The 27,418-nt window shown below is 34.8% G+C and overlaps 1 protein-coding gene across 1 annotated transcript in view; it reads left to right on the top strand.

Moving 5' to 3' along the window:
* LOC112687879 (semaphorin-5A) overlaps positions 1-27,418 on the top strand; it is a 51,021-nt gene that overhangs the window by 21,298 nt on the left and 2,305 nt on the right. Inside the window, exons 4-12 of the mRNA XM_025560846.1 lie at positions 20,179-20,386; positions 21,474-21,773; positions 22,344-22,543; positions 22,648-22,830; positions 23,541-23,811; positions 24,311-24,679; positions 26,030-26,219; positions 26,324-26,677; positions 26,768-26,938. Of these exons, the coding sequence (XP_025416631.1) occupies positions 20,179-20,386; positions 21,474-21,773; positions 22,344-22,543; positions 22,648-22,830; positions 23,541-23,811; positions 24,311-24,679; positions 26,030-26,219; positions 26,324-26,677; positions 26,768-26,938 (2,246 nt within the window). The remainder of the gene's footprint in view (positions 1-20,178; positions 20,387-21,473; positions 21,774-22,343; positions 22,544-22,647; positions 22,831-23,540; positions 23,812-24,310; positions 24,680-26,029; positions 26,220-26,323; positions 26,678-26,767; positions 26,939-27,418) is intronic.

The following is a 27,418-nucleotide window of genomic DNA, read 5'->3' as shown; positions in this document are numbered from 1 at the left end:
TTTAATTTTTTATTTTTCACTCTGGCAAGCGTCAAAAACTATTCCGTACACGAGTTGTGTTTGTTTCGCTCTTAAAACTATTGATTCTCTCAACATTTAGCATTCGAACCTTCGTTTTACATACGAGATAGAACTCAACACTTCCGAAAACACATCAATTCAAACTAATCGGTTGTTGTACACGTGCGCACATGTACATACCTATATGCATATATACGCTATCGATTTTTACTTGTGTTCTACATTTATGTCTTCCGCCAATAATCAATACATTAGTGTATTACTATCTGAAATCTAAATGCAGTTTTATACGCATAATTTCTCAATGCTTATGTTGTATCAAACACATCTAAACGACTTCACCAAACTCAACTCCACGTTATGCATTTTAATCCGTTCCAGACTTGTTTTCAGAACTTAATTGCAGAAAAATATCTTGAGTTGGTCATTACTCTGTTTTTTTTTTTGTTCTTTTACAGAATTGTAATCATTCTGTTACTTTGATAGTTTTCCTCGCGCACATTGTAAGAAGGACACGAATATTTTACGAGACATTTACACATAGTACGTACAAGTGTATTTAGATAGTTATCAAGACAACGCGATTTCGAATAATAACTATATACCCGCACAATAAAAACGAGGTACTAAAAACAATGTTGGAAGAGCATAATTTAATGAATGTTTGAATAGCCCGACAATATTATAATGTTTTACTTGATCGTTTTAATCAATCCTATGTAAAATTCACTTTTAACTAAACCAATTGAATATAATTCTAGTCCATTTTGGACTTCTAGTAAATATTATTTTTTATAGACGTGTACACTTACAATGCATACGGTAATGAAATTAGTTTTTAAATGGAATTCATAATGTTGTGGTATTGTGACATTGGTATTTATAAGAATCATATTTAATACACCCACCTTTTGAAGCATGACGATTCAATTCTGAACGATCTGTTGACACTGGACCCATCAGCTGAATACACTGACATACGTATATTGTGAATCTTTCGGCTTTATTATTATTATATTTTTTCAATATAGTACCTTTATACCTACCTAGTAGTGGTCTTTCTATCAATAATACACTCGTATGTTTATGAAATTATTTTTTTTACGCTGTTGTACCTCCGTTAAAGTAAAATAAACAAATCTTGTACGTTAATTTCGTGCTCAGACACAACGAGAACCCCCTCCCTCCCCGTAACGTTGGACACTGAACGGACTCGTGCATAAGAATCGGTGGAGGAATATTTTTAAAAAACAAAAATAAATATTATATCTATACGTCTAGGTGGTATTGAGTCTCGTTGTGTTTCAATTAAACCAAAATATCACGCTAATATTTTGTATTGAATAAACAGAGAACGCGTTCGCAATATTCCGTGTTGTAAATTATTAACATTCGTTGTGAACGTTTGGTTAAGTTTTATAAGGTAAACGTTGAACGTTCCCAAGATAAATATCGTTTTGATATTTCGATAAATCATGATAATGCATAATAATGTGTTGGGTACAATGTAAAACAAAACGGTTAAGTTAATATTTTGACGATTTATGTACCGAAAGTATATGCACACTGTGATATAATTATTCATGTAGATTTTTGGAAACTTTCACATTTATTATTATTATTTTTTTTTTGTAATACCATATCAATCCTTTTTTTACGATATAAAATTATATTATCGAGGCGCAAACGGATACATGCTACTTTCGGTTTGATTTAGAAGGTTCACATATACAATTTCATTGATGCTTATTTGAATAGGTTTTCTTGTATATTGAATTACCCGGAAAAAGTATCATTTCAAGTATAAGCCTATTAGCAATATTGTTATGTTCAAGAGACTTTAACATACGAGTACATTAAACACTGTCACGTTCAACATTAGAACAATAAATATCATTGGGTATATTCGCATCAAATAAAACTTTGATTCTTCATTAAATAAATAATATACATTTTATAGTATTCAATTAATTGATAAATAATGAATTATGTGATATAAATTCGTGATTTATAATTCGTCATTTCTATAGTCACTATCCGTAATTATAAGTAATTTTTATAACCATGCGTTGTGAATACTGCACAAAAAAAACGAACTGCACGCAGTTTTGAAAAATTAATAACTAAGTTTCCATAAAACCTATCAAACATTGAAAATATTGTGGAAATTTTTAAAATTGTAAGTAAAAGTACTTATAGTAAAAAATGTTTTGATTCAATTATTATTTATTGTTATAACAAGTTGTATTGACTATTGATTATAGAAGAAAATTTGTTGAGATCATATAATTATTATATGTTTGCATATTTGTTAACATATTAATGTTCTATTATTTTAAGATGTGCGTGTTATATTATATATATCATTATCGGTGATTAATTTGATCGTGTCTTAACGAAACACTGTTTGAATAGTGCACGTGTTGTTATATGTTTCTTCATAGAGGCATTTTAAATACTTAAATGTATGTGTTACGCATTGCCAGTAATAATAATTAATAATAATAATAATAATTATTATTATTATTATTATGTAAATTATATGATACAGTCCATTATTCCAACACTTCTACAATTTCGTTAAGACTTTTGACAGAAGCATGATGATAACCCTATTTATTAGTTATACAATTAATAATGACGTACATTTATTTGATAGCTGTTTAGTATATATCACGTATTCATTTCCTTTTTTAGATTTCGTTAAACAAAAAATAAACAATTCATGCCATAGAAATACTATATAATCTTATGGGGTCGTACATATTTCTATTAGTCGCCATAATATTTGTTAATATTTTGAATTATAGAAAACTCAAAACAATTCGATTGTGAATACAAAGTATACAATTGTTTCGATTGACCTTCGACGTTTTAAATATTTTTAGTACAGATAAGGATATTTTGCAGCTATAAAAATATCGTGTACTTAATGAACATTTTTTTATGCGTAAAAAAATAACATTCAAATTCTATTTATTGTATACAGTATGCATATTTCTGAATAAATTTAATATAACAATAAACTTTATTCTTATATAATATTATTAAATAAAATGGTTTTCGTTGATTTTCAATACGATAAATGTAATAGAATAGGAATAAAAAGTTGAATTTTTTTTCCATCGTTATTAGTTTTTCCATGAAATATACACCATTATTATTATTCTGTATGGCAATATTAAACCATAGAAAAAATAGAAAATTTGATATTTTTCTATTAATAATATTTTAGATGAAAATCATTTGCTCGTGAATAATTAATTTCATATTGACTAAAATGTATTTGATATGTTATATTATACGCTTATACATTGTTAGACACTAAGTATTTTGATATTGCAGAGTTAAAATAATTTTAATAGAATTGATATTGACCTTAAAAATAATAGCCAGAACTTAATATTGTATGGTAAAAAAAAAAAAATTATTTTTAAAATATTCATTTTTGTAAGTCATAAATTAATTTATAGAGGTTGGAATAAATATTTTATTTGTTGTGAACATTTTAATATTTTGTTCGTTAAACTTAAAATATAAAATAAATATGAGTAACTACTAATAAATCTATTTACAAAACATATTTGAAAATAGTATTTAAAAAATAACCACTTTTTACGAATTTATGAAAATTAATTTTTAGATTTTAATCTTGAATAATTATTTAAAGTTTCAACGTATGTATGACATTATCATGTAACGATATTAAACTTGAATTTTTGTTGTTCGAGAATTCAATAAACTGTTTTTAACACGTCTGATATTATCAACTAGTTGTCCAAAAATATATAGTAAATAAATATTTTTTATTTAAATAACAACGAATGTAAAGATAATAAACATGCAACGTGTAGATTTAAATGTTAATTAATTTTATATGTTTATATATTTTAAACAATAAAATAAAATGTTTAACGAAAGTATAACAATAAGTTATCTATGATGTTATGAATACTTTTAACTACAACTAAAATTGTTTTGAGTATATGCTTTTCCAATGTACATATTTTGTATTCCTTTCAAGTTTAAAAATTAATTTTTATCATATATATATATTCACGTTCATTATTATTATAATTATTATATTGCCTCTAACAATAAGAAATTCAAGTTTTAAACATTATGTATTCATCTATTGTAAATTATTAAGAATTAATGGTTTGTACACAATCTATATTTAATGACCGCACACTGTAATATTTAAACTAACGTAGGGTGTCTTCATATTGTATATACATTAAAATATTAAATACATTTTATATCTAAGCACTTTATTATTGTAATTATTTTATTGCATTCACAATTACTTTATTTGTTCGGCATGTTCGTAAAATTTAATATTCAACAGGAGTACAGGAAAAAAGTACTCATTTATGTATACATAATGATTCTTAATTATTATTTTTAACTGATACACTTGATGCACCACACATTTCTGAGCTGTTCCTTGTACTGATTTCCGGTTTCCTTGATTGAGGACTCTAAGTTTATGTTTCTGTGCACGCTTATAGTGGCAATGTCCTGCCGGGAACGACGTATAATTTTAATCTTTAAATGTACTAGGATATTTTTGGATCTCCTTAACAATTAATAATTATAACCTTGTCAACGCCGCGGTGTTCCTTATGAGTATATGTGGCGTCGAAGATTTTTTTAATTATCCACTAGGCATAGAACATTACACACATGCTATGTATCGTCACAGCTTCTATGTGAAACATTCAAGCTTAAAATTATCATTAGAGATATTCTCATGCCAAACACTTTCTATCATCGTTTTTGCTAACGGTTTAAAAAAATTCATAAATATCAACTAAAAATAAACATTTATAATTTTATATCTAAGTGGCAAGATAATTTTTGATTTATTATTCAATTTTTATTTTGGTTTTCTTGAAATTAAATATTATTAAAACTAAATTATTATCTAATTTTTAACTACATTTAATAGAAACTAAATATGTTGAACTCATACATTTTACACTTAAACGTTTAAACATTTATTTATGTATATATCGATTATATACATCATTATTAAATTTAAAACTATATTTTCTTATTTTAAGTACATTTAGTACACTTTAGGTCGTTCATAGCTCTTTCTTTGAAATGTCTCCCTATTTCATGTTATCATACTAGCACAATATTGTGTTGGAGAAAAAACTATTATATGCTTGTTATGTTGAGGAGCAGTAGAAAAAGTTTTGCTGTTTTTTTTTGCTCAGTGAAAAGTCTGATATATATATTTTTTATTATTTCCAATTAAAATAATAATAATAATAATAATAATAGTAACTTTTTAATCGTTAAAGTGTGAAATCTATGTGCTTATCGAATGCTTAATAGATTTTTTTAAATACGATAAGAGGCCGATTTAAATTTTTTTGTACTGCCGTGCCGACGACAGTCCACCTGACCATGACGACCAAGGCACGCGGTCAACACGGCACGAGAGATAATCATCATTTCTTAGAGTGTGTGTATGCGCGTGTGTATATGTGCGTAAACAACAGTGGTGATGTCGGTGTTGACAAGAGTGTCGTCGCGTGCCCGAGGCTAAAAAACGTTAGGTTCAAACTTTTCTCGTTGCTTTGTGGCATCCCCGTACCTTCACGGTATTTTACCTACGAACGTGAACGTATGAGCGCTTAACCGTATCGAAATCAGTTTAAAACGGCGGTCTTTTACAAACTCCACATATTGTTGAACAGATTATTTAAATTTGACTAGTATCGTTGTTATACAATACAAACTTCATTAAATTTACTACATTCGACAACAACATTGGTTATAAAACATTTCAAGGTTTTTTTTACCATCCGTATAGATCTATATTGTCTTATTATGAGTACGACATACAGTTTATCATGATTGATTATTTTAATGGTAATTAAATATATAAATTATTTAATAGTATTATATCCATCTAAAATTCGAGGGTTTTTATTTTTATTCGAAAGAGAAAATCTATTTGTGCATGTGATAAATTTTCAACGGCTAATGTTCGTGTTGGTTCAGATATTTAACATATTTTTTCTTTCGAGATTTAACCAAATATATCAATCCAACGTTTAATTTGTAAAAAATCTTCTAGATGAAATGATTAGAAACGTATATCTATTTTAAATCCACTTTGATACGCAGCACCTAATTAGTTTAAACAAATTAAATAATTGTAAATATTTTAAATACTCGTATACTATATTTACATAAATATAGTCATGTAGAACATGTCAGTTAAAAAATAAATTTCCCATCAAAATATATATATATATATATAGTCCCTACATGTTGAGCAATATTTTTCGCAAGGAATATTTTATTATTAAGACACGTAAATTAATAAAAAAAAAAATCATGATAATGTCACTATTTAATGCATTTGTTTTCTATGTATTTATTATTGTGCAGCAGAAATCATTTCTAAATCCAGTTCACAATCCACTTGAACGTAGTATACACACACACATATATATATAATATCTAGTCCAGCTGGTTTTTTTTTCCCAATATGAATAGTATTTCTTTGAATTTTTTTTTTTTTTAATGTTGTACAACTAACCGACACTGAACGGCTACACGGCGCGCCCGCCGTTTTCTATATTCGGTTGAAAATAAAAAATAAAAAATTCCAACATATTAATTACATAGCGGTGTAGTAGTAGATATGATAATAACATAATAGCGTCGGGTTATCAGCCGTGCGTCAAATATTGTTGCGTTTCATCGAATACCCGTTGTATGCGTACATGCATCTCGATACACGCAACATCAGAGCATCGCAGGATCATTTACACAACCGTCGAGTAAACTTTTACCTTATCACCTTACCGTCAATCGAGTTCGTTCGATCCGAACACCGTTTTGTAATCCGTATATATCCGTATATTCTCAAATTCAGCGGGTCATGCGTCCCCTATATTTGATTGTACCTGATTACACGCTGCTGGAGGGGAAGTATTCAAGCGGATTGTTCTATCTGGAATCTAATGTTTCCCAGATGGAAAATAAAAAAATTTGCGTTTTTTTAACACTGATCTCGTTTCCCGTTTCACGTGACACGTAACAGCGACGTGATAGCGAAAAATATCGAACCGGGTGTTGCTGATCTGCTGTTAATCCGGAGGACATGACGCTGACGGACATCGGTGGTTTAATTCGAGAACACGCGTTGTACGTCAGATGCGATGTTCGCGTGCCGTCACTCAGATTTCACTAAAACACACACACGGGTGTGGTTGAGTTTTTCGCTCGTATGCACGCGCACCCGATCGGACCCCGTTGCCGCGTTATGCAAACGAGTTGTTTAAAAACATGCGTAATCGTCCGTCCCGTGTTCTCGTTCACGATATCGCGTCGGACCGTGGAGATACGCATCTGTTGTACAGTAACCACCGGCACTGTCGACAACCGTATCCGTGGAACATCTCGATCAATAAATTTGCACGACCAGCAAGAGAAGCCGGGTGAACTTTTTTTTAAATATTTTTTTTTCTACTCATTCAGGGACATGTGAAACGTCCGTATCCCGCGCTATACAGCTATACGCCATCGGACCGGATCGCGGAGACGTAACCGACCCTTAGGCCGTGTGCGTAGGACGTCTACGCGAACGTGCAAAACGTGTAGCGAATATAGTAATTGGGCACAACGTCACTGCTGTAGCGCTTGTGTCATTTAGAAAATTGCACCTCGAACGTAGTCGCGAGCGTGCCCTGTTACCCGTACGACGCGCGAAGAGATTTTGGGCCCGAAATGGTTATCGACTGTTTACGAAAAGCTTCACGCGAACCGTACGTACCGATACGGTACGAGTATCGTTTTCGTCTCGGCACAGAGGGGAGGAGGGAAATTCGTCGTTTCTTTTGCGGGAAAGACGACCGATGACCGCAAATGGGTTGCAACCTCCCCAACGAGAAATGTGAACGCATACAAAAAAAAAAAAAAAATTTAAAAAAATAACGTATAATATAATAACCTCTACTGGTTTCGACGGTTTCACGTACAGCGTATTACGAGCGCGACGCGGTTACCGGTTTGGAACGTGTGCGGTGCGTGGTTCTGCGTGCCCCGCACATATATGGCCAATACCTTTTACGGGGATCGTCGTCGCGAGCCGGTCACCGAGTCGCTTACGAAACGGTCGTCGTACCCTGACGACCTCCTTACAATATACCGCCGCCGCCATCAATCCTGCACGTACCTGCGGAGAGCGGTCTTGTGCTTTACGAGTCGTCTCCGCCACGACGCGTTTCATATTCCGCATCGTCTTGTACGCCGCGTACATGTATATGCGCTCGCGAAATAAGAACGAGGGGAAAATAATGCCGCATACGTATACGGACTGTGGAACAGATTCGACGTATCCGGTGTGTTCCGTTTGACGTGACGTTCGATTCTGCGTCGGATTCTATAAGGTCATTGCTAGTTGCATACGCGTGTGAATATATTTCTCGGGAAGAAATCGCTCGGAGGCGTCCATGTCTTGTGTTGAGCAGGACCGAATTGCGAAGAGTAGATAAAAAAATATCCTCCGCAGTTACAGTTTCAACGGTAACACGACGAAAAACATTCGTTCGGGATGCATTGTTTACGAAAAATAATACCGCAACGTAGATCTTTGTACCCGACCGGCGCTCGTGTGAAATGTTTTGATAAGATTATACGGTGTAGGTTTGTGCTTATATATTGGTGTACGTCTAGGGATTTTGGAACAAATTTTGAAAAGATTAACATCCGGAGATACCTGTGAAATAAACTGCATACCGATTAATGTCAACCATGACGCGCATTTATATAAAAAAACCCCTTTGGAACACATCATTGGCATAGGCATTGTGCAGCAGCGATGTTGCGTTGTGTTGTTGTCGTCCAGGGATACAGTGACGTAGGTAAGGGGATTTAAGGGTTCACCTACTCCTATTGCCAAAATCTCGACTCCTAAATAAATAGTTAATAATACATATAATTAATATCTTTATACATATTAAACCCCCTCCTCCATGAGTATATTTTTATCTGCACTCTTGCATAGGGACGTACTTGGTTTTGACGAAGTAAGGAAACGTCGAACATAGTGTTGAAGTGAAACCGTTTGGCGGAACAAAAAAGTAACATCGATGTCGTACTAATACGATATTTTTGTATTTTTTGTAGTGAGTGAAGTGCCCGTGTAAAATATTATTATGATATTATGCCCGATGCGTTCGCGTGGTCTTGAAGAGAACATCGATCGCGCATCCGCCGTCGTCACGATTCGTCTCGATCACGTTCGCGCTTATAAGTATAATATAATGTGTGGTGCAATCGGTGGTCGTCAATACGTTTTTTTTTTACCATTAACGCGTGGCGGCGTGGTCTGTAACACGGTCGTTCAAACCAGAACCCACCCCGTACGGCCGTGTAGAGCATAACCGTGTTCGTTATGTTTATGTTTTTTATTTTGTTAACGAGTCAGTTGCCAATACGCCCCCCTCGAGTGTGAAACTACACGTTTTAAGTGAAACACACCTACTACCACCAATTAACGAAAACCCGACCGAAAAGTACGCACCCTGTTCGTTGGGTTTTTATGATTTTTGGAAAAATTGGACGACCATGCGATTCGTTGTTGAAATTCAATACTTCACAGAGCTTATTATTACGATGTCAATCCATTTAAAATGCTGCCGTTTTAAAAACACACACACACACCCACATCGTTTTATTATTATGGTTAGTTAAAATTTCTACGTAAAAAAAACGTATAAATTACACACACACGCACATGCGATGCACGCTCACTATATATGAATATAATATACACACCTGGTGCACAGTGTATAATGTTTATACTTGTATATATATATATATATATATATATACATGTGTGTGTGATGCATTTAACTATGTATACCGCAGAGCAATAACGTTTCTTTTTTTTTTTTTCTTTGGCGAGTGCTTATAGTATAATGATAATATTTCAGCAATGAACATAAAATATGGCACGCACATGGCGTGCTTTTTTTTATTTGCGAACGAAGACATTATTATCGTAGTACGTACAATAGCCCCGAACATTTTTTTCAATGATTTTTGTTTTTCGGTAAAATTGAACACGCGTGTGCAACACGCTTTGTCGTTACAATAGCCATTTGATTAATTGAATAACATCGTGAAACGGAACGATATTTATCGTGGCTGCGTGAACATCGTTTTTCCAATCTATTATCACTGCCCGGAGTTGTATTAGAATGTGCGAATCTCCATCGCACATATAAAAAATATGCATTTATTTATTTATTAATTTCGTTCCATTTGGATGGGTATAAAATCACCCGAACACTCGATTTTGATGAATAAAAACACTCGTTAAATAATTTCACACTATTTACATTACCAATATGGAGGAAAAAAAGGAAAAGCGTAAACAAGCTAAGATTTAAGTGCATCAGATACTAAAATGTTAGATGTTCGCAGGCGAAAATTAACTATAATGACATTTACAATCAATTAAATGCGTACACATGTAAGCAATTTAGGTAACATTAAACCTAGTGGTATATAATTAGTGAGGAAATGATTTAATGGGTAAAGCAAAAAAAAAAAAAATAAAAAAAATACTAGGTTGAAAAATAAAATACAATCAACTTTACCTATCTATTGTATAATGTATTTCGATATTACTGTACTCGTAAATTATTATTGTTCACGTGTAAAAAGAGACGCGATTTAATATTTTCAAACGGTTTGCAATAGAGGTCTCCTTTGAAAACACGAATTAATATGTACGTGAACACGGAGTCTGTGTTCACATGAATGGAAAATTTACAATCACGTACAGCGATTGTCGATTGAATTAAATTATTATTATTTACTTTTGTTACGATTTGGGCATCTATACTTACTAATATTAAATAAAATGAGTATCTATCATCGATTTATTATTTATTTTGACAGTAAGTTTATATTTTCATATAGCGGTTTACACTTTCGATATAGTATGTCGTTTATTTTATCAATAATAGATCAATTCGATTAGGAAAAGTAATTGTACCAAGTATAAGCACAGTCGAGATTGTTTCCATTTGAAAAAATATTACTTTTAAATTTTTACGAATAAAATATAATGGGTAAAAAAAGAAGTTGGGAATATGCGAAACGAATGGGAGATAAGGCAATTTGTGAATTGTGTTATAAAGATGAAAATAACAAATATCGTTGTGTTGATGGGATAACAGGGTGTTTAATAAAACAGTTAAAAATAAAGCATAATATCAAGAGAAATCGACGTCTAGGAGGTCCAATTATGTATTTAGTAATACAGTAGAGCGTCGATTATTTGTAATATAACATTTTTGTAAAAATTTATTTTTAGGTTAATATAATTTAGATTTATCATTCTTTATGTTTGTTTAATCTTGCATATATTATAAAATACGAAATTATATTAAATAATATAAAGTATGTGATAGACACTTTATATATTATATTTTTAAATTTTAAATTTCAATTGATACATTTTTTTTTTTGGTTACAAGTTCACACAGTAAATTAGTTTTTAACTTTATTTTTAATCGTTATTTAATTTTGTAATATTATATAGCTAACATAAACACCGATATCTTAAAATGTGTAGTGGTTCAGTTATTTCCATACATTGTTATTCTATGAAGGTCTTTGATTCGTTTCAAACATTAGAAAAATTTATTTTTTGCATTTTTTTTTTGAAATTTTCGAACATTCATATAATATTATAAATATTTTTATTACCTACATTAGATTACATTATTTTCAACTTATTCGAACAACACGTATTTATAGGTTAAATTCGTCCAATAATCTTGAATTAATTGACCCTTAAAAGACAGTAATCTCGCTGTAATTAATTCTTATCAAGATACTGTTTTACTAACGAACAATGAATCTTCAGCGTCATGTGCTAGTCAAGTTGTAATATACCTAGAAAACGTCGCCGTTTTTTGTCACCTACTAGTGATACTGAAACTAATTGTACATGTTATCCTGAAAGAATAGAATAAATTCATATATCATTGGCTAAATTTATTTCTACGAACCGATTACCTCTGTCATTTTGTTGAAGCTCTGAATTCCGTCAATTCATAGTCGTTGTAGAACCAAATTATAAAATTTTGAAAGGGGAAGCATTAAAAAAAAAGATTAATTCTTTTTAAGTCAACTGTTGGTAACTAAAAATAATTTGGCAGTAACATGCATCGTAGTGTAACAACCTTACCGATGTATTATCTCGTTTGCCGGGTACTTATTTAATTCTGTGTGTATGTATGAATTCCGGATCAATTAATTTCCGTTTCCGTTGCGTTCCATATCACGCGTATGGGTACTACAATAATGTACAACTAGATTCGACTGCGCGTACGTATTACAACAGACCTTCCTCTCATGCTGATTTCCATCCGTTTCTTTTTTATCTAATATTTATTTGCATCGATAACTCGCAGATTTAATGATGGTTATATTGGTTGTTTATTTTTCAAATTTTTTTCTCAAAATATTGAGTACAATTTTTATGGGAAATTAACACATTAAAAACTTTTTTCAAACGATTACTGTCTCCTCCAGCGTACGGCATACGGTCTTACGTTTCTAGACAAGTCGACCTAGTGGCGACGGTTGTGGTCGCCGAATTTAACGATATAATGGCCTATCACACGACATGGGTCCAGCGTGAGATACCATATGTCAAAGGTATTGAAAAAGAAAGGAATAATTTGCGTGTAATGAGAGTAACAGAGAAAGAAATAGAGAGAGAGAGAGAGAGAGAGAGAGATGGTGAGAAAAGGAGATGGAGGCGAAGAGAGATGTGCGCGCGTCTAATGGAATTTCAATGTTTTTTTTACCTTCTTATTTTCCATCTCCTCTTCTATCTGTCTTCAGTTATCTGATGCGTATTTGGTGCCTATTGTTGTAAACGGTCTCCGGTGGACGAGCGCTGGTTAAAATGGGTGGGCGAAAACCCTACGACGATGACTCCCACTCGACGACAGTCATGCGACGGAAAAAACGATTATTTTTATTTCAGTTTTAGTGATCGATAGACCACTCAATACCTGTATTACACACACATACACACACACACACACACACACACACACACACATATATATATATATATACGTACACGATGAAGTTGAGATTCGAAATTTATCATTGTTTGCGAGTATAAATTTGCGATATTATTCACCTGGTAGGAGAGGATAGGTGTAACAATATTATCTGGTCGGTTGACGACGTATGAATGTGCGTATAGGCATGTTTGTTGTGTATACATACTCGGAGTATTTACCTGTTGAACTCCCTTGGAGTTTTATTAAGGATTTTCATCGAATTCTTTTTACGGGCCGATTCCTCAGTGGTCTTGCAATCCTTTGCCAGATAAACATTGATAAGTATTCGAAATACACGACCGTAGAGCTGTCGTCGTGTACGTGGTACGTACCTTTAGACATATAATATAAAATACATGCTGCGGTAAACATATGTTTAGGTATCGCGGTAGTATATAATATGATTAGTTATTATGACGAAGGTTGTAGTATTGGTGTGTATGTACTTAACGTGTCGGCCGTATGGGAATAACGTATTGAACTACAATAATATATATGTACGTACAGAGAAAAGGACGATATATCGAGAGACGTGAAAGTCGGATTATTATAATTAAACACTATGCGAAGCTCCGAACGTGTTCGCGTCAGAACAAACGATGCATCCATTGTTTTGTTTTTTCCCGAACCGTCGTTGTACATAATATTTTGTGTGGGCAATATAACAAACGACGACGACGACGCAATTGTCATTTCATACTCGACCTGGCATGTACCAATTAATTCCAGATGTTTACGTTTTTCAACCAGTACCTACACGCGCACATTGGTTGTTACAACCCGAAGGGTTTCAGACATTTACGAGTACGATTCCGGACTATTACCGGACAGCATAATATATGAAATATACTTCATGCTCGTGTATATATATATATATATATATATATATATATATTGTTCAGGGGTGATCGAATTCCATGATTTTTTTATTTTCGTACAACTGCAGTAGGGTCGTTCTTATTGGTTTACTTAGTTACTTTATTGATTTAGTAAGAAAAAAAAATAAAAAAAAATAATAATAACAAATAAATATTACACGTATAATATTATAATATAATATAATATTATGTTGCGTATAAAGTTCTCGTCCCGCGAAAGTCTGGATAAACTTGCCAAGAGGATAAATGTGATTACATCAACAACTTTTCATAATGTTTCGATGCAATTACCGTCCCGGTGGAAACATACGCGATGCGTGTGTACCTCGCGTATTTTTTGACGTGGAAGGAATCGTAATCGGTATCGTAGATTTGCGTTGCTGCTGCATTGTAATTTAAAGTTTCGTATTAATTTAAATGAGTAACGTTTCGTTTCAACGCGTTTAATACGTATATCACCACAAGTGTGCAAGTCGAACAGATCCCGGGGTGAAATGAATACATTTTTCTAAAGTGTTTTTTCACAGCAATCGTATACAATACTTCGGCCTGTACACGATAGTATTTTGTAGTCGAAGCACAAGTATATGTTGTCGTGCGCGCACGTGTTTCTCGGAATAATTACAGTCGTGGTGAATCGTAAGAAGCCGTTCGGAGAACAATATTGTGCGATCGGACTTTAATACGGATATTGTTCGAACACAGCCGGTATAACGCATACGTACTGCGCCGTGTGTCTCGATTTAATTAATACTTTTCACATCAGGTCGCGTACTTATGGTAACGTACGTTGTTGCCCGGGTCGCCGACTTGTTGCGCTATTGTGGAGCAGTGGTTACCAACGACGGACTGCAAAAAGCGTTAAAAATAACAAATTGAAAAAAAAATAATAATGTGTTTTAATGTAACCAAAAACGTCGTATACGTGTAGAATAGACTATGAATAATTATTTAAAATATTTTTATACTTTTTTTCTTTAAACTCATAACGATCGCAAGATCAAATGCAATTAATTAGCGGTATACAGTTAGTAAACTATGTTGGGAAAATGTATAGCCGAAAAGGTGGTCGAATATGTTCAAAACGGCTGAACGCACATAATACGCTGTTAATTCGACGGAAATGTTTTGAATACTCAACCTGTCGGGAATTGTTTTTCCGCGACCCCTACGGGTCGAAAAAAAAAAGAATAAAGGTTGGTCACCACTGCAGTACGGTTTACAGGCAGTTGGCACGGACATGGACGTCGACACGGACAAATCGACGTTACTCGGTTTCGAAAACGAACGGGAACAGATCAATTGTACGTAGGCACGTTGCGTGCGCCGCAGCACTCGTGTATCGTAATGTAGTACGTCGTTATCTTGTCGCACTATCGTTCTGTTAATAAGTTGTTATTGTTGTCCCCGTACTTCGAAGCCGTGTCCGGAGAAAACGAATGTTGTTCAAGTGTCGTAAAATAAAATTTGAAATAGTAAAAAAACCGACGCGACGCAATTACGTACACAATAATCGTATGTAAATTGAAATAGCGCAGTATGCCGACGACTGGAAACAATGGCGACGGGGACGTAAAAATCGTAGACGGCATTTGCACGTGTGTATTTTTATTTTTTTTTTGTTTTTTCCGCTACCGCTGCCGTTGACACGTGACGATGATGATGTACGTTCACCGAAGTGTTGTAAATGTCAATTATACGTAGTCATCGGTGAACGGATACCGATAACGCGCACGTATCGATCGCTCCCGGACCCCGATCATCAGCCGTTTGCCCCTTACGCGCACCCTTTGGCCGACCGGTTTTCCACACGTGTCCGTGTGTACAACAATAATATAACGCAATATCCGTGCGAATATCGGTTGTCGTTATCAAACACCGCGATTTATCGCGCACGACTTACACAGGTGCGTGAAGTTAGCGGAAAAATTCGAGCACTAATTTCCGCTATAGCACCATTATTTAGTGCTCAATTAGTGCTATTCAATCCTACCTTTTTCGGAATTAGTGCTGTGTTTCCCTCCGAGATATGAGATTTCCCGTATTTCGTCCCAGCGGGTGCAACGTTAGCACCAAAATCCGCGATAGCACAAAATTTTAGTGCTTAATTAGTTCTATTCGACCCTACCGTTTTCGAAATTAGTGCTATACACAGTTAAAAGTTACAAGGGGGCTTACCTTTCTCCGCTAACTTCACGTAGCGGGTGCACCATCATTATCTTTGTATTGTATGTTGTATTATTTCATTTAACGATACTTGAAAATGTATTAAATATTATTTCTGGCTGTTATTTTAATCAACTGTGTAATTTTGATCAATGTAATACTCAATGAAAATATTCCTCCATGATATAGCCCAAAACATGTTATTTTTCTCTCAGTTATGTCGTTTGGATGAACCAATGGCTTGACAGTGTGGGAAGCTTTGACTATATTTCAGTTTATTGGTCTATGATTTAAGCTTATCAAAATATTATGTGATAACATTATTATCGTAATTGTAATAAATATAAACTATCGGGTTTAATCTAAAATGCATAATAAATACACAGTTAATCATAATTAAAAATGATTATAGTAAATCTTACAAAAAATTATAAAATCCAATATTTACCTTGGTGACTTAGTTCAGAGTACAATTAATATAATTTGAATAAAATTAAGGTTAGTTAAATTTGGTATGGTACAATTAAATACAAAACAAATTTAATAAAAAAAAATTATAAGAATAAAAATGATAAAAACATTACATTATACTTCATTACATATACTCTTCAAACTCAGAGTAAAAGAATCATCGATTTATTTTGTTTGGTTTTTTTTTTTTTTTAATTACCAATTATAATTTTATTAAAATGAAAATGCATCTAGTTTACAGTCCAGTATGGTATGAAGTGTATCTTAAAAACACAATTTTAGATTCTGAACGGTTCGTTGAATGTATGTTTTTGTAATGGTATATTCGTGTTTAATTTTATTTATTTATTTATTTTACTTTTTTGGATATGTGTACACCATAAGTAGTTGTAATAATTATGCTTCAATATTCAACTACAGTATCTTGTATGATGGAAAAGTGAGTCTAGTTGGTGTATTAGAAACCGTTGAATAGCACTAATTGAGCACTAAAATGTAGTGCTATCGCGGAATTTGGTGCTGACGTTGCACCCGCTAGGAAGAAATACGGGAAATTTCATATCTCGGAGGGAAACACAGCACTAATTCCGAAAAAGGTAGGGTTGAATAGCACTAATTGAGCACTAAAATTTAGTGCTGTCGCGGATTTTGGTACTGAGGGTGCACCCGCTACGTGAAGTTAGCGGAGAAAGGTAAGCCCCCTTGTAACTTTTAACTGTGTATAGTACTAATTTCGAAAACGGTAGGATTGAATAGCACTAATTGAGCACTAAATAATGGTGCCATAGCGGAAATTAGTGTTCGAATTTTTCCGCTAACTTCACGCACATGACTTACACGCGTGCACACCGGAAACCAGTTTGTTAGGAATCATTGCGAACCCGTCAAATCGATCGCATTCTTAACAATCGTTATTTATTTCGCTTAATCGTTTCCGTCGGGGACGACGTGAGCCCGAAACGAAAATGAAACGGTACACGATTTTCGCGCCCATCACCCGAAGAAAGATGCACTACTACCCCGTGCATGTTGTCACGAATCCGTACCATCATTGCAGCAGTGTGTATTTAATCGTTGAATACGTATTGTACGCGTATACGAGTGCATCTGTTGGGCGCCGTTGATGTAAACTTATAATACTCTAGTGTCCTAATGGATTGGTGTTCTTGCGGCACTATTATGATTTAGAGCATGATTCGACAACTGGCGGACCGCGGTCTAGATCCAATACAAATCTAATACTCTTGGACCCTGTCAACTTTTATTGTCATACTTTTAATATTGTAATTTTTAATATAAATTAACTATAATAACCAAATAATTATTTTTATTTTTATACTAATATTTTTAAAATATTAAGATTTAAAAAATATTTTTTTCACTGGACCTCATTGATTACTATTTTAAACTTTAGGACTCCAATGTAAATTACTTGCCGACCCCTGATTTAAAGTGTACATGTACGAAATATTTAAATAAATTGCGTGCGTTCGGTTCAACGTTCAAAACATATCGATAATTGTTTATTAATCATGATTTCGGAAGAATAATGACTGTATTGTTTAACACGCTTCCACGTAGTCTCACTTGTGTACCGATAATACGTCGTGGATTCATCGTCCCGTAATCGAAACGGCGGTACGGTGTTGTGATTCAAACTCATTCCTCTGCCGCTACGATGATTCGTAACTTTGAACACAAACACTGTTAATGAGTACCATAACGGACGCATCTGACTGCACCAAATAAAATATTAATCCGAGTGAACCTTTACCACGTATATAATATCGTAATGATCAGACGCGTATACAATGGAGGGGAGTCAAAAATCCTCCCCTCGACATTCAGAACAATTATTAAATATGTTTTTATAGAATAGAAGTGGTTTATGAATTATATAAATATGAAAATGTGCAACCTAAATCACCCCCAATTAGGTTTTTGTGTACGCGCCTGGTAATCGTAGTATAGATTCTACTAAGCGCGTGAAAACACCCAAGTGTGACCTAACGGTGATCGACTGTCTTTATTATTATTATTATTATTATTATTACCACTATTACTATTCGACTCCCGTTACTACTGTGTTGTACGACATACATATAAGTAACAGCTACATACGAGTATTACATTATATGTATAGGTCTGCTGATTAAGTGGAAACGTTCATCACGAAATTTCGTGTCGTCATAATCATTATTATTAATTTTTAAGAATTTCTTATTAATTTGAACGCGTACGACGTTCAATCAGTTCACTTTGAAACGGTTTTAACGAGACTTGTATTGGTTCTGCGAATGGGACGAAAATTGTGTAGGCTAAAAAACCTACGTAATAATTTAACTGATGTTGGGCATGTAAGAATTCCGTTCTTGCCGGAAATGCCATTTTATAGATTTAATATTAACAAGCGTACTTTTTTGTGATATAAACATTTTACTACGTTATATACCTATTTCGGTAAACTAGATGAAATCCATTATTTATTTAGATTGTATAAAATCAAATAAAATAATCGAAAAAAATAGTTATTTATTTATAATACCTATTTTGAAAATTGTAAAAAAAGTTATAGTTAATTATGATCGCGCTGATTACCACTTTCAGGTTATAAACTGTTAGACTGTCGTATAATAATAATATACAGTACGTGAAATTTTCACAAAAATATTTAGGATCGTAAATCTGCACAAGAACTCTTTAAGTATCGCTCATATAATATTGGTGTTGTACACTATAATTTTATATTTTCAATTTTTACATCGACTTAGAAAGACGGGAATCCGATTTATATTTAATGTTTTATGCATCGCAGAATATTTTTTTCCCAAAAATATTAATATTATTATAATAGTCTAAGCAAGTGGGATTCGATGCCCACGTCCGTTATTAGGTTTATTTTCAAATTCATTAACAAACGACGCGATAACAATTTTCGACCTACGTAGCAATTACCGAATGGCGGTGATGATTTTATTTTATCGTCCCTGTCACACGCATCTGGATCATAACGTTGAAGAATTACGAGCCGACGAAAGGTAGACGATTCCCGGGTGGTTGGACGGAAGGTGAAGAAATACATTTGAATGAAAAATACATCATGATTGTTAGATTTTTATGCAATAATGATAAACTAAATTATTTGTCGATATCGTAAACCAGTTTCTTCATTTATGTTTTATTTTATTTTTTTTTTTAAATGCGCCCACACGGCGCCTGATGTGGTAATCGTACGATTCGCGCCGGCGCCGTAAGGAATTTTTCGATTTTTGCGTACACTCCGACTTCGGGAATAGAAATTTTTGGGCAATCCACCGATTTCCCACAGTACCGAACTCAGTGAACTAATTTCATCGTCGTTATCTATAAAGCGGCTGGATTCCGTGGATGTTTACCGAACATGTGTTCGAATGTCCTTGCGCCGTACCCATACGCTTGTTATTTATATACTCATTAAAAAATAAATATATATATATTTATAAAGAGGTCACGATTTTTTCTTTTTTTCACAACAGAGACAACATATACCGTCTGGATTTGGAAGATTTGAAAAAGATCGAGGCCGCCCAATGGCCTGCCCCGGAGAAAAAGGTCGAGATGTGTCTGGTGAAAGGCCAGAGTGCCGACAACTGTCACAATTACGTCAAAGTTCTATTGTCCGCGGGCAAACGGTTGTTCGCATGCGGCACCGGAGCATTTTCGCCTCAGTGCACGTGGAGAGAGGTAAGTGTATAAGGGTTTGACGGTATCCAAGGAGTATGGGAACATTTTAAAATAACTGTGATAAAGGAAAAAATGTGTTTCCTTAACGTCTTTTAACAAATATAAAACTTATACGAACGAATAATAAATAAATAATTGCCGTAAATACATGATATTAATAACGTTTAGCAGTGCAATAATGGTAAATATTTTAGATTACGTTTTCAAAAAAAAAAAAAAAAAATTATATTTTTTGACTTCTGTGAAAGTTATTTCAAATTTTTTCAATTTTTCTGAAAGACTTGGTACATCAATATGCCATTATTATTCCGTCGTTGTTCCCGATGACTGTTAAACTGTTAGCCCGCGCGCAAAGTGCTCTATACTCCATGGCCGTGTGCCGTAAAACTAGTTTCGAGTTTATAACGATGCGTTAAATAATGATATACGTCGAGCAACGATCGGACGGCCGTGTGATCGATCATATTTCTTCCATCTTTTATTATTTTTTTTTATATATATACGTGCGCCACTCGTGGATTATTTTCGCCCGACTGGAGTTAACAATTGTTTTATTAACATCGCAGTCGCATAAAATTCGCACTCGCGTTTATCTGATGTCGATTGTAGTTAAAAAATGTTTATGGTAACGTTTTTTTTTTCCATTTTTATTACTCGCGACCATATATACTCTTCTACGTCCTACTTATATTTTTTCTCAGTCGTTGTGATGTGATTTCCAAACGTACAATCACTCCGACGTACAGCGAAAAATAATAATAATAATAATATGTGAGAAGAATAAAATAAAATATATAAATGTAATAATTTATTTTCCAACAGTCGGCCGCTATTAAAACTGATAACGTTTATTACTATAATAATCCGGAATCGCCTTTGGCCATATTTATACATCTAATCCCGTGTGTTCCCATCGTCCGATAGCGCATTCGGTCAATTACAATACATCAATGTCAGCGTGGCAGCGTTTTATTACTCTCCCGGAGGGGGGAGGGGGAACTTCTTCAGCTCCTCCCTGCACGTGCGTCGATCGACGAACTAAACGTGAGACGTTTACCCCGATAATATTATACCGTGTTTCGCGCAGATGGAAAACGCCAACAACATCACCGAGACGGTGCGTGGGGTGGGCAAGTGTCCGTACAGTCCACTGTCTAACATCACGGCCATGATCACGCTCAACGGCCAATACTTTGCGGGCAGTCCGATGGATTTTTCCGGCGGGGACTCGGTCATCGTCCGGGATTTGGGCGCCTCGTATCTGAGGACGAAAAACTACGACGCCAAATGGTTGAACGAGCCCCAGTTCGTGGGTTCGTTCGAGACCGACGCCTACGTGTACTTCTTGTTCAGAGAGGCCGCGGTGGAGTACATAAACTGCGGCAAGGTACGTTCACGAAAATATTATAGTTTTTCTTTCCGAACGGGCAGAAACCAACGTGTGCCCGGGTCCGTATCAGGTTCCGACTCAACAATATTCGTATTACGGACGTACGTTGTAATTGTTTTGTTTTAGTTTTTATAATATCGTTTGAAAACATCGTCTCGCCGTTCTGATCGAACCATTTTGACGCCTCTGCTTTTTTACTCGAACAAAAAACGTTTCAACTGTAGACTATGTAATGGGCGCAGTGGTTCAAAATTAGCTTTAACATTGTAAACATTGTATATCTTAAGTGTTCATTGTGTCGTTTAATCCACTTCGACTTCAGCAATATTCATGTTTATTAAAACATACGTATTTTCTATTTAAGATAGTAATATTTTTTATTACTATCCAATATAATAATATCATAAGGTCAAATGTATGGATTATATAATAATTACTCAAGTTGATGATAGGACTACTCGATTATTGTAATCGGTCTTCAAGTGAAAATTATACCTTGTCTTACGAGACGTATGCACGGATACGAATAGAATAATAGTTATTGAAATGTTCAAAATGACGTTGCAGAGGATTTACTCGAGAATCGCCAGGGTGTGTAAAAATGATGTGGGCGGACAGACCATACTGCGAGACAACTGGACCACGTATATTAAGGCCCGTTTGAACTGCTCGTTGCCCGGTGAATATCCGTTTTACTTTGATGAAATCCAAGGCATGACCTATCTGCCGGACGAAGGATTAGTGTACGCCACATTTACTACGCCCAGGTAATGCCGACGCTTTAAGAATATTAATTTGAAAATATATATTTGTGGTGTTTAGTACTATTATGTACCATCGTTTATTTAATTTTTATTTTTTGTGTCTACAGCAATGGTATAGCCGGATCGGCCGTGTGCAGCTTCAACCTCACTGCTATAAATGCGGCGTTTAATGGACCGTTTAAGCATCAAGCCACCGTCGGCTCGGAATGGGTACGGTTCAATCCACCGCATCAACTCAACCACGGACACTGCCAAAGGCAGGATCCGAATCAGATACTTGACTCGTCGAGGTATTTGACTTATTGTTATTGTTATCGATCGTTATGTTATTGCAATGCCACTTATGAGTTTATTTATTACAATCGCATATGAAAATATTTAAACATGGATTGTTCCGATACAATATAAATACTTCGACTGCGATCGCGAGTCATTGCGGTATTCGTTATTTTTATGCAAATCAACTAATTTATATTAAATTATTCTCCTGCTCTTTCAGTTCTCAATTCGTCTCATTACATCAAAGTATACCTAATATTATGGTGTAGTTATGTACCTGTTTCCTTGAGTCGATTTATACTTGGAATAATTTCTCATATGATGAGATTTCTTTTATCGGTTGTGTATCTAAAAATTAAATTTAGAAAACTCGAAATAAAATACACATTATACGAACGTGTGAGTTATTTATGATCTACTTGAGGACCGTTCTAATTGCATTTCAGTCACACAAACAAGTTTTTATTTAATATACGATTTTACGCGTATACGAATACTCTATCAAATATTTTCATGATTGACATAACCAAGAGATAAAAGTGGTTTCGGACGTGTTACATGTTAGTAACTCAATTTGCGTCTTGAGTGTTTGATTTACGTTTATTATATCGTTTATTATGTATAACGGGCCGTGACGTTTGATGCCGGAGATGATATGCGTGTAAACTGTGTTATATGTTTCATCAAGTGTTGCGCTCATAGTACATAATTGTATGTTTAGATACCAACTGATGGACAATGCTGTGCAGCCCTCCACGATGGAACCATTGTACTACAAACCCTTGGAGATCTTGACGCATATCGCTGTGGACGTTGTGCCGACAAAACCGCATGGTTCGCTGAAAGTCTTGTACGTGGCTACCACCGAAGGGACCGTAAAGAAGATCACGATCCTCCCAAAGACTTCGGTTACTTGCACATTAGAAGAATGGAACATATTCCCCGAGAGTTCTAGTTCTTCGATCATGGCATTACATTATTTGAAAATAACGGTACATGCATATTACAACTGTTTTTGATTCGGCGCGAACATTAGAGTCAATATTTATTTTAAACTTAGTGTTCCGAGGAGGTATTATACAGTTTCTGGGTCTTTGATAGTTAATAGTGCTGTTATTTCTAACAAATCTAATTATATATTACATTTCAAAAAAATATTACGATAGACACAATTAAAGTTGCTCACTTTTAATAACTTGGAAAGTTCGATCAGTAGTGGGATATTTTTATGAGTAAGTGTCAAAGTTCGTGGTAGTAAATGAGTTCTATTGTAGATACAGCGGAATGGTCTTTTGATTTTTTTTGATAATTTTCTTTTAAAAGATATTGATGAAAATAATATTGTGGCGTTGATAAAATATGAATACTTAGATGCAATAACTAAGCTATAGTTGGGAGAGTACATTAACTTGGAGATCCCCCATTATTTGTGAGTTGGTTTCCCAAAATAAAACGACGTACTTTAATGTATACTACGGGTATTTCATACAGGACTCGATATACGTGGGTACACGTGACCAGGTGCTAAAAATCCCTGCCCAGCACTGCGGCCGGCACAGGAGCAAGGAGGCGTGCATGAATGCGATGGACCCGTATTGCGGGTGGAATGAGCACGTGGACAAATGTCAGCCACCGACCAACGGTAACATCTTGGAGCACAACTGGAGGCAGGACGTCACCAAGTGTCCGGACCGGTCAAGGCCGATCGACGGAGGCTGGTCCAGCTGGTCGGCTTGGACCGCGTGCACGCAAAACTTCAACGGAAAAGAGTCTACCGACCAGTGTTTGTGTTCGAGTAGAACGTGCACGAACCCCGAACCCAAATACGGCGGAACCGATTGCCAAGGACCTACGATACAGGTGCGTCGTACGCGACTAGTTTATGCGGAAAATGCACGTTAATTGCATGCGCTGCAGACAACGTATGTCTTGTAAGTTAGGCCTTTTGCCCAGACGTTTATGGAAATAATAGCCACTGTAATAATAATTATTCGCTATTATTTTTATTGCTTGCTATTATTTGGACCATCACGTGCACACATTTTTCTACGAAACCAGAGATTATTGTCTTTCGATTTTTTTTTCTTTCTCTCTGTGTGTGGATAATAAAGCCACTAAATTGGTTTTATATGCAAATTTTTCAATATCACGCGGAATAATACCAATAAATACTTGCTCCTTTATGTTTTATTTTTTTTCTCAACCCGAGCGAAAAAATAAATGTTACACAACGCACACGTTTTACGGAATAAAAAAATTCCTATTTAACAACATTCGTTCAAATACACGCAGTTGGTGCCTATATACTATATTGTATATATCACACGGTACGCTGCGAATAACTGCGTTTGAGATTGCTGATAAATTAGTTGTATACTACCGAGAAATTATAATACCCAATACACGTGTACACATGTACTTATATACCTGCACACTGTGGCGTAGCTATGCTTTTTTTTAGGGGTGTGTTTTTTGTAATAAAATGTATTTTGTGAAGGATTTCACACTCATGTAGTCATAAAGAACACTTTTGGACATTATCCTCTGCAGCCCACTATAGATCGTCGAGTAACTATAGTACCTATATTTATACTGTAAACCACGGTTTATATATATATATCTTAAACCGTGCTGTTGACACAAAGTATGTAATTATGAAATAATAATATACTCGTAATTTAACGATAATGATTATTATCACTAGTGCAGTAGATAATACGAATTCCATATGATAGTGTAGTATAAATAATATCTGCACGAGTGCAATAATATGACATCATGAATTATGGAGGTTTCGATACCCATGTGGTATAATATTATTGTTTGAGTGAAGTGTAAATTAATTTAAGCAAATTTAAAACGCTATAAGTGTGAATCGATCGTGATATGACATATGATAAGAAGTGTGCACTATTTAAGAAAAACTTAATTTCAAACCATGGTAGGTGTGTGAATATATGGCAATATGGCATTACAGAATACATTTTACTACAACCAAATGATTATATTCCTGTATTATAAACATATTTTTAAATATATCATATTTTTGATATAAATACGATCAAGGGGGGAGTGTTTTAACACCCAATACATCCCATGGCTACGCCACTGCCTGCGGTGTATAACATGAACACGATTACACGTAAGCTATAACAACATCATTAACGCACATATATTATGAACTTTCGTTTATTTATTTTTCCTTCTCAGGTGACTAATTGCACTGTGCACGGACAGTGGTCCGGTTGGTCGGACTGGTCGGCCTGCACGCAGAGCTGCGGTTCTGCCGTGAAAGTCAGAAAGAGAACTTGTGGAAATCCAGCGCCGGCGTTCGGTGGTCGCGTGTGCGTAGGACGAGACACGGATGAAATGTACTGCCATTCGAATCCCCCTTGTCCGGGTACGATTTCGAAATACGATTTTCGTTACGATCATAACAACCGTATAACTGTTCGATGGGCAATTATAATATCGATTTTTTCCTTTCGGGGTGATTCGTTTTAGTCTCACCGCCCGTCGTCAAAGAACCCGGTTGGAGTGCTTGGACACCGTGGGGCAAATGTTCGTCCAAGTGCGGTGGCGGCGTCCGCATGAGGTCGCGGACCTGCAACAATCCACCACCGCAGGAAGGTCAGGATTGCGTCGGGTGTCCCGAGGAGTACGAACTGTGCAACCAGAAACCATGCGTAGATGTCGGTAGAAAGGTATCGTCGTGGACGCCGTGGACGCCGGCCGGCAACGGTACGCACAAAAGGTACAGGTTCTCGTGCCGGTCGCAGCCGGATCAATCGACAATAAATATTATGCAGGACAAAGAGGAGAGCAGATTCTGTCAAGACGGTTCGTGTCACAGGCTTGGTAAGTTGTTTTCTACTTGAACACATTTTTTTCTGTTCGCTTCATTGTTTCATTTGTTACTGTGCTGTAACAATATTTCCTCCCACGCAGATCAACCTTCGGATTCGGAAGATTCGTGGTCCGAATGGTCTCCGTGGAGCACGTGTTCCGCCGATTGTGGTGGTGGCGTTCAAATCAAAACTCGAGTTTGTGACGGTCCTATTGAGAATTGCGAAGGAGTAGCGAAACTATCCAGGCCTTGTAATACACACAGATGCAAAGGTATTTCATCGATACATATTATGGTCAGTTAAATTGTATTAAACTTATGAAAGGTCGAAAACTTATTTGAATTATTTCTACCGTTAGACCTATATGATCTATAACTTGTTTGTAATATAAAATTAAATTCTAATCTAACAACAGAACGGAACTTTATTTCGGTTTTTTCTAATGAATTGAGTGTTTCGTGGGAAAGGTTTAAGCAAATAATCTGTTGTTACTTTGTTGAATAATGTTCGAAGTCCAAAAAAATAATCGTCAACTATTGTGTATATTACGGTGGAATGCGGTAATTTTTTCTCGGGAAAGACGTTTTATTATCACGGGAATTATGTTTGCACGAAGTGTGATGTATTTTTTTGGAACGCAATTATATTATTTATAATTTCAAAATATTATTTGTACACTATATCAGAGCAAACAGTTTAATTGTAACATGATAACTTCTATGTAAAATTGCACCGATTTGATTATTATATT

This window comes from Sipha flava, unplaced genomic scaffold (genome assembly GCF_003268045.1).
Source record: "Sipha flava isolate LNK unplaced genomic scaffold, YSA_version1 36_pilon_pilon, whole genome shotgun sequence".
In the NCBI taxonomy this organism is placed as follows: domain Eukaryota; kingdom Metazoa; phylum Arthropoda; class Insecta; order Hemiptera; family Aphididae; genus Sipha; species Sipha flava.
Note: the sequence above shows the minus strand (reverse complement) of the source record. Positions and strands in the feature narration are given on the sequence as shown.